The 9,497-nt window shown below is 44.9% G+C and overlaps 1 protein-coding gene across 1 annotated transcript; it reads right to left on the reverse strand.

The window, feature by feature from the left end:
* Positions 1 to 6,812: 6,812 nt before the first annotated feature.
* LOC124672736 (glycine-rich protein 2-like) lies at positions 6,813 to 7,771 on the reverse strand. Its single transcript, XM_047208914.1, has one exon. The coding sequence runs from the start codon at positions 7,708 to 7,710 to the stop codon at positions 7,009 to 7,011; it is 702 nt and encodes a 233-aa protein (XP_047064870.1). The 5' UTR covers positions 7,711 to 7,771; the 3' UTR covers positions 6,813 to 7,008.
* Between the last annotated feature and the right edge of the window lie 1,726 nt (positions 7,772 to 9,497).

The raw sequence follows: 9,497 nt of genomic DNA on the forward strand, positions 1-9,497 counted from the left end.
AAATAGAATCACACACTCACATATGAATTTGGCCAAATTTGCAAATAAGTGATCTAGGCCATAATGTCTTGCACCATTAGTTGTAAATGGGTACTAAACACATAATATCACTTTTAGAATCAAAGAAACCCAAATCAAATCAAATTTGAATGAAATATGAGCTCACATGCACTAATGGTCACTTTTGACATTTATAACCTGATGCCTACTTTGAGCCCTGTTATTTCAAAAATTCTAAACTAAATTTTGTCAAACCTTTGCACCTCATCCAAGCCATGCTCAAGCAACCCCATACAAATTCCTTCTGGATTCAAAGATTTCATCAAGCAAAGTTGGAACCAGATTTGAAAATAAAGATCATGTGCATTTTGGATTTTTGCCAAACCATGCAAATTTGACCACCACCACCACCATTCTACTGCAAATAATATATGATTGCAACCCACCAAAATTCATTCAAAAATTCGAAAATTTTGTTCTTGCGGGCATTTCATCAAACACCTGGTGAGCATCACCCTGCCAACTCCACACATCAAACAAACCAGTGGGTATTGGCCTCCACCATCCAACCTAGGTCATCCTCTGTACTCCCCTTGACCCTCTACACCTTGCCAAGCAGAGAAGACAAGAAGTGGTACACTAAATCCTCATCATTTGACCAAGATCATCCATGTCGTGGCATGGCATGGACATGGACATGCTCTCTCTCTCTCTAGCCTTTTCCAACACGCCCAACCTTGTCATTCATGTGCACCACACTCTCCTGAGTCTACTGGACGCAAGGATCGTGCCAATGGTGCACCACACGCACCAGAAACGTGACGCCCAGACGTGCCCAGGCGTGCACGCGCGCGCCAGAGCGTGCACGGCGAGCGCCACGGACACGCCCAGAGCGCCAGCAGCACCGTCAGCTCCGTTGACCCCCGCCTTCACCCACTGCGCCAAACGCATCACGACGCCACGGTGAGCCGCCCCAGACACCGCCATTGGTCCGCGGGAACGCTGTAGCCGACGCCCATGTCGCCGACGTCCGCCACGGTACTGGCCGCTCCCGTCACGCGCCAGAGCTCGTCTCTCCCTCTTTTTCAACACCGTCAAGCGCTGCGTCACCGCCAGGACGTCGCCTGCACGCCTGCGTCATCGCCAGTCCATCACCGCCGTTGTAGCACCGTCGTCGACGACGACATCATCCGAGCGCCCTGGCCACCTCTCGCTGCTATAAAAGGGGCGCCCCTCTTCTCAAATTGAGCACACCATTCGCTTCTTCTCCTCACACCACCCCTCCTCGACCTCTCCATTCACTCGATTAGCCACCCCGCTGCCCCAATTGCAAGCTCGTCGCCGCCGCCAGTACACGGAGCTCGCCGGCGAAGGAGGCCACCCCTGGAGACGAAACTGCTACAGGCTGCTTCCTCTACCTCGCCAACGTCTTCTCCGCGCCTCACCGACCCTCGCCGCGCCGCCGGTGAGCCGCCGACCCCCTACTGCCACCGCCAGTGCAAGCCCTTCTCGCCGGAGACGACGACGTCTCTCGTTCGTCCGATCCCTCTCTGATCCAACGGCTCACCATCCACATACCGTTTCGGTGTTTTAAACACACTGACGTGTGGTTCCCACACTGTCAGTCGGCCCGTTGCGTGGGCGCGCTACTGGGCCGGCCCACTTCCCTCTTCCCCTGTGCAGCCCGTTTATTTTCCCGCCTAAGCCCAATAATTCAAATTGGAATTTTCGAATTTCATTAATTACTCTCTGATGCTGTTTTCAAAATTGAATAGAATAAAATCCACTAAACCAAATTTGACAAATTTTATATATTTGGAAACCTTGTGAAAATATCTACAAAACTACACTGGTCCCAACCCTAGATTATTTGTAGCATAAATGTGACAAAATAAACAAGGCAGGGCCTTTTTCCACTTCAATTAATTATTAAAAATTAAATAAAAATGCTTTTAAGTTGAAACCAACTCTCAAAAATCATATTTCACCATATCTATCTAAATATGTAAAAATATTGCATAGTGGTTTGTATGATCTTGGCTTTGTTTAAAAGTTGGCCCTATGGCTATCTCTAGTGCATTTTAAATAAACTTATCATTTGTTAATATGTATGAGACCATCTCTCTCATTTAAATCTCGTCTCAACTAAGTTAATATGAGGTAGACACCATGGTCAATTTAAACCCATATTAAATTAGTTGATGATATTAAATCATTAATCAGTTATTAAAAGGCATAAGGTGATGTACATCATTTAAATCATTTTCCCAAATAATACTTATGAAGAGGTTGACTTTGGTCAACCTAGGTCATATGATATTAATTGAGAAAATTAAATATTAATAAGATTCATTGAGAGGAAATTATTTTCTCTCAAGAAATAAATAGAAACATAAATTAATTTTTATAATGAGAGGAAATTATTTTTCTTAAGAATAAAGTTAAATCAACCCACCTAATAAGCATGTTGTTATGATAGCTTAGTAGGAGTGATTCATGTGTGTGCTTAGTTTAGTATTTAAGCTTTGTGTGGTGATGGTGTGTATTATACTCGTATTTAGACGCTAGTACCGAGGAGTACACCGAGGAGGAGGAGATCTACTTCCGGGGAGAGGAAGACCACTTTGATCAAGTACACCACCCAAGGCAAGCTAATACCCTTGCAAAGTGCAAAGCTCTCCAAGAGCAAGGCACCCCACCATTTACTTTATGTTTACTAAACCTATCCCAGTTTTTATTACAAGCTTTTGCTTTCAAGTTTTATTGCTTTAATTTATCAAAGTACTTTTTGATTCATGATTCACTTGGTCTAGAGTAGAACAATATTATCAAAGTTAGTCTATGGCAATCAAGCTAAGTTAGCACCCCTCATGACTAGTGGCTAGTGCTAAATAACTAAAATTGACTACTCTAGATGGGAACATTGTGATATGAAATGACTTTGAAAGATTGAAGATGAATATGACTTGAATGAAATGAATGACTTGGTGACTTGGTTCAAAACTAATGGTTGGGTTTGGATGCGATACCTTTCCAATATACCAGTACCCCCACAATACCTGATTATGGGTAGGGTCTAACTAGAAGTTTATATGTCTTAGTATGGGTTCCCTCTAAACAAGCGTCATAGGGGTTATGCCGAGGCTGCCTCCGAGAAATGTGAAATGACGTGAATGAGGTGAATTGTCCGACCCAAGCCCTGTGCAGTTCCCGGGTTGACGGTTTGTTTTCACCGGGAGGCCAAGCTCATGGGGAGAGGTGCCTATACTAGGATGTGTAAGTGAAAGGTTAGAGTTGATGATCCGCGTATCGAGTTACGATTATTCAGAGTTATCTCTGACGGATGTAATCAAATGTTGTGGCACAAGTGTGCAACCTGTGCAGAGTGTAAAACTATTCGAATAGCCGTGTCCACGGTTACGGACAATTGGAAAGGCCATATTGTTCCGTCATTAGAAATTTATTTGAAAAGGATGGTTGAATTTTGAAGTGGTGACTTGAACTTGAAACACAACTGAGTTGTGGGAATGACACTAATGTTCCCACTTGAGCTAGTTATCGTATGCTTAGTCTTTATGAAATGCTTGTGAACTAAAACTGGCTTTATGCAAATAAAACTAGAGCTTAGCACTCCCTTATTAAAATTGATCATAGTTACTTAGTATTAGTTTGCGAGTACTTTGAAGTACTCACGGCTGTGTCCCTGGCTATTCAAATGGCCAGAATATGAAGAGGAGCAGCAGCTTGAGGATGACAATCAACGGGATGTCTACAACAACTAGGAGTCGCCTAACGCCAAGCGTTGGCATGTGGAACTAGATAGCCCACTTCTGTTACGCTTCCGCTACTATGTTGTTCGTTGATCAATAGATCAACTATTTGTGTAATATTGGATCATGTGATCCCCTTTTGTAAGACAATGACGGTTTGTAATGAATGATGACTTATGGTATCAACTGTTATGTCTCGCAACAATAATATTCCTGGGATTGCGATGAATGACATAATAGGCATCCAGACTTAAAAATCCGGGTGTTGACAAGAGAAAACTGAAGTGGGGAGACTTCCTCAAAGCTAATCGAGAGACTTGGCATGGTCGCTCTGCCATGGGTGGTGTCCAAGGCTATCGTGGTAGAAGAGGAAGTGACATGGATGGCCGTGGTATGTAGGACGTTGGAGGTCGTGGTAGTGATATAATGAACCCGTTTTTCCTGGTCGTGACCATGGATCTGAACCTCTTGCTAGTTGGCGATATAATGCTCTACCATTGTTGAAAAATTCAGAGTTGGATAAATTTTTTTGGGATACAGCTACTATCCCAATCAACACACTTGATGCGGTGATGGCCAAGAATCATAATACCGATCCAAGTGCGAAAGGAAGGTTGCCAATGAATTATGAGGTGTTGGATGAAGATGACATAGGCAAGAGAGGTGTTGGTCAAGGCGCACCGGCTGCAATGTTGATTGGATGGAACCGTACCGCCTCCTTAGATGTTCCTAAGGATTTGACTAAGAATGAGATGAAAAAGGGCTCGAAGAAGGTATGAGCCGACTCCACTTTACTAGGATCAACGGTTCCCGCAAGGAGACCATCTGGTCAAAATGAAAATACTATCTCTTAACAGGTTTGGGGAATGACCCGACCGTTCGTGCACTTTCGGGTCTCCGAAGGCGATGTGGTCGCAATGTGATGTTCTTGTCAGAGACATACCTTGATGACTATCCAGCTGCGGTTTAAAAAGAAGAATGCAAATGGATGTGAAAATTGCTAATCCTAGTACTACTAGAAGTGGTGGTGTGAAACTACATTGGAAAGGGAGATTATGATTCAGCATAAATTTTTAGCTCCAAAATATATTGATGTAAGGGTAATTCAAACATTTGAGGGAAATCATTTGTTTGTGATTTATTAATTGAGAAGTTTCCTTCATCTGAATCAGTGAAGAGACTTAGTTTTTTTATAATAATTTATGATGTAGTATGTTTTGAGTTGCTCATGACCTTCCATCCAAGAGAATGAATAAAGTTTCGTTCTTTGCAACGGTATGAAAGTGTCTTGTATTTGAATAGCTTCATAACGATTCGTACTCTCTCCTTTTCAAAAGGTAAGGCGTCTACAAATTCGTCGAAAGCCAACGTTTTTTAAATTTTGACTAAGTCTATACATAAAAATACAAACATTTACAGTATTGAATCAACATCAATAGATTCACCACAAAGTATATTTTCTTTATGTGTGTATTCAATATTATAAATGTAAATATTATTTTCTAAATATTTAGTCAAAGTTAGTAAGATTTACCTTTTAACTAATCTTTAGATGCCTTACATTTTAGGACGGAGGGACTGACTAATCCTTAGATGACCTATATTTTAGGACGGAGGGAGCACCATTTTAAGTTCATCTCGCAAAAGACTTGCAATTAACGCATTGGATTGACATTTTAGTACAACGTACTTGCAAGTGCCTAACTCATCAATATTCGATATGTCAAAGTTTGATGAGTTAGACTACAGTCTACAGATAACTATATATATTTGATCCATTCTGCTCCAAAACCAATCTGTACTAGTATTTCATCTCATCATAAGCAATGACTGTTTTGACCCAAATGCCGCTTCCACTTTTTTTCAGGGATCACGAAGACCTGCTACAGGAGGTAGGGAAGTCCCTTCTCCAAGCACTTGTGTACAGCCACGGCATCTGGATGTTCATTCTGCACTCTCGCAAACTTCAGTGTACAACGAACAAACAGAACGATTTGTGTCTAGCAAAGTAATTCAGTTTTACATGCAAAAGTTGTCCTATGACTTGTCTGAAGAAAGAAAAGTAAAATGATGATGAGTAACAGGGAAATTGTCTAAACACACGTCAATCATTCGCAGCCGACAACCAGGTGGCAAATGTTCTACAATCCTTAGGTGAGCATGGCAGGCATGCATGGTTTGACCCATTCTTCAAATGCCGCTATCACTTTTTTCTGATGGATCACGAAGACCTGCTACAGGTGGTAAGGAAGTACAGGCTCGTCCCTTCTCCAAACACTAGTGTACAGCCAAGCATCTGGATGTTCATACTGCACTCTGGCAAACTTCAATGTACAGTGAACAAACAGAACGATTTGTGTACAGCAAGTAATTCAGATTTACATGCAAAAAAGTGGTCATATGACTTGTCTCCAGAGAGAGAAGTAAAGTGATGATGAATAACAGGGAAATTGTCTAAACACACTGCCAATCATTCGCAGCCCACAACCAGATGTCAAATGTTGTTCTACAATCCTGAGGTGAGCATGCATGGTTTGATAGTCAAGGCAGGTGCTTTGATTAGTTCTACTGCTGCTGTTTCAAGGCCCCTTGGAACAGCTAATTAGCAAGCAATGGTTCTGAAAGAGAAATTCCTCCTTTCTCGCTCAGCAGAAAGGCAAATGTTGGTTTGCATGATAGAGATCCCAAATTGATTCAGAAAAACCAGAATGAACACAGATTCCCAATTGATTTAGGAAAACCAACATGCACACAGATTGCAAACTGATTAAGGAAAACAATCATGCACACACAGATTCCAAATTGATTCAGGAAAACCAACATGCACACAGATTGCAAATTGATAACGGAAAACAAACATGCACAAACAGATTGCAAACTGATTCTGTAAAACCAACATGCACACAGATTGCAAACTGATTAAGAAATAATCACCATGAACACACAGATGCATGCTAATTTTCATCCATTACTTAGTCCATCCGATATATAGATAGATCCGGCTGTGCCCTCACCACACCGAGACACACCAAAATATGTAACTTGAAACGAACACAAGACCAGCAGTTCTTCTGGAACCATCATCCAACAGCAAAGATCCCATCACACGGATCATCAGTCTTCTTCATACGAGCAACACAGGAAACGCGACTACTAGCGAATATAGATTAGGTATTACTTGCTGCAGAGTAAAGGAGGTAAAGGAACCACCGGAGTCAGATCTGACTGGTTGCAGCGCCTAGTACGACTTCTTGGGGCACTCGCGGGAGATGTGGCCCTCCTCGCCGCAGTTGTAGCACCCACGGCCACTGCCGCCGCCGCCACCACCGCCGTAGCCGCCCCCACCGCCGCCGCCCTGAGGACAGTCCCTGGAGATGTGGCCCTCCTCGCCGCACTTGTAGCACCCACGGCCACCACCGCCGCCGCCGTAGCCGCCGCCGCCTCCGTAGCCGCCACCACCACCTCCGTAGCCGCCGCCGCCGCCCTGAGGGCAGTCCCTGGAGATGTGGCCCTCCTCGCCGCACTTGTAGCAGCCACGGCCGCCGCCGCCTCCTCCGTAGCCGCCGCCGCCACCTCCGTAGCCACCACCGCCACCTCCGTACCCGCCGCCACCGCCTCCGTAGCGGTCGCCGCCGCCGTAGCCGCCGCCACCGTAGCCTCCGCCGCCGCGACCCCCGCGGTCACCTCCGTCGCTGGGGCGAGGGCCGCCGGGGAGGTTGGCCCCTCCTGGCGCGGTGACTTCGTCCGCCTTGGTGCGCCCGTCGTCGCCGTGCACGACCACGTACTCGACGGCCTCGCCGTCGTTGAGGCTGCGGTAGCCGTCGGCCTTGATGACGGACTGGTGCACGAAGAGGTCCTCGCCGCCGTCCTCCTGGGTGATGAAGCCGAAGCCCTTGGTGGAGTTGAACCACTTGACGGATCCCGTCTTCCTCTCCGACATCTTGCGCCGCCGCCGGAGAAACCCTAGCAGGAAAACCCTAGATCGGTGTGGAGGCGGAGGGAGGAAGTGGTAGGTGGTGCCGCAGACGGTGAGCTGTGTCTCTATATACCCTAGCTGGTAGGCCTGCTGGGCCGGGCCGGCCAGGATTTTGGATCATTTTATGATTATGGTATTTTTCAAAGCCCAAACAAAACAACACACTAAGAACTTACTCGAACTGGGCCTGGGGCAGCTTTGACCGTGTTTGGTTAGGTGGTTCCTTTTTCTGCATCATGGATCATAGTCCAGTGAGTGAATGATAAAAAAAAGGGTGTGCCCTATGTCTCAGCTTGACCGAGATTTTCTTAAGTCTCGACTCAACTAAGAAAAGTGCAACTACAGTTCAAAGAAAAGTGCAACTCAGTTCGGTTGCACATTTACTGTCGAAAAGTGCAATTGCACTTTTTTAACAGAAAAATGCAACTCAAAGCATATTTTTGTAAGTGACTTCGACTTAAGAAAATCTCGGTTGACTGAGACGTAGCAAAACCGTAAAAAAAAACTACCACAATTGTGCCTAACGTGATAAACACCTACCATTTGACGTGTTTTTCGGTAGTTCTCTTTTACATGGTTGTCACGTTTAGCATAATTATGGTAGTTTTTTGTCATTCACTCTAGTCCAGTAGATCATTTGTTAATCCATAATTGTAAAAGTTTTTATACCTGCTATTGACCCCCCCTCTAGGCGGCATCCGTGTCCTTTCAGCCGGCCGGCGGCTAGGGTTAGGTTTGGAGGGCGCGTTGGCTCCATAAGGTCGGGCCTTTCTCCCCTTTTCCCTTGGCCCTTGGCCGCCCCCCTTAGGGCCACCAATTGGTGGCCTTTTAAAAAATATTTTTTCTTTTATATTTATTTATTTATTTCATCCAATTAAATAACAAACATATATGCGAGTCTTGGAACTATTCTTTGACCCCGGAACTTATTCCGATTCCTCCCTGAAACAATTCCGGTGTTCTCTCCCTATTCTCTAACAATACCGAATCGATCCCAAAGCGTCATATACAATTAAGTGTGCCACCCTACGGGTTCGGGAATGAGTAGACATAACCGAGACAACTCTCCGATCAATTACCATCAGGGGTTCTGGAAGACCATAACGGTCCCTATGCAAACACGAATAAGTTTATCGTTTGAACCTCAACGTCGAGTACTATTCCGTTTGTATCACGATACCTTTGTTTGTCTGAGACTTGATCTTCGGTATCCGCTATTGAAAGATCGAGATGTCGCTTAGAGGGGGGTGAATAGGCAATTAAAAACTCTTGCAGATTTGTCTTGTAAGAATGCGTAATTAAACTAACGTTTAGTTTACAAGCACAAACCCTAAATATGCTAAGCTCAACTAAGTGTAACAATGGCAACTAGAGCTAAGCAAGATAGGCACAAGATATATGTAGCACAAGTGATAGCAAGATATATGTACTTCAAGCACGATGGCTATCACAAGGTAAGAGAGCTCGGGTATAGAAATAACCGAGGCACGCGGAGACGAGGATGTATTCCCGTGTTCCCTTGCTTTGCGACAAGGTACGTCACGTTTGGAGGAGTGGAGGTCCCACGAAGGATTCCCCGCGCCACGAAGGCTCACCCTATTCTCCGAACCACACCCACGAAGGATAATGGCCCTTTCCTTATGGTTAGCTTTTCCTCCGCTCCGAAGATGGCAAGCTCCACAACCACTTCACAAGCTCCACGATGGAGAAGCCCGGGCCTCTTCACAATCTTCTTGAAGAGATCACCGGAG

This window comes from Lolium rigidum, chromosome 1 (genome assembly GCF_022539505.1).
Source record: "Lolium rigidum isolate FL_2022 chromosome 1, APGP_CSIRO_Lrig_0.1, whole genome shotgun sequence".
In the NCBI taxonomy this organism is placed as follows: Eukaryota; Viridiplantae; Streptophyta; class Magnoliopsida; order Poales; family Poaceae; genus Lolium; species Lolium rigidum.

Excerpts from the sequence above, each read along its gene's own strand:
- LOC124672736 (XM_047208914.1), bottom strand. The coding sequence starts at position 7,710 with ATGTCGGAGAGGAAGACGGGATCCGTCAAGTGGTTCAACTCCACCAAG.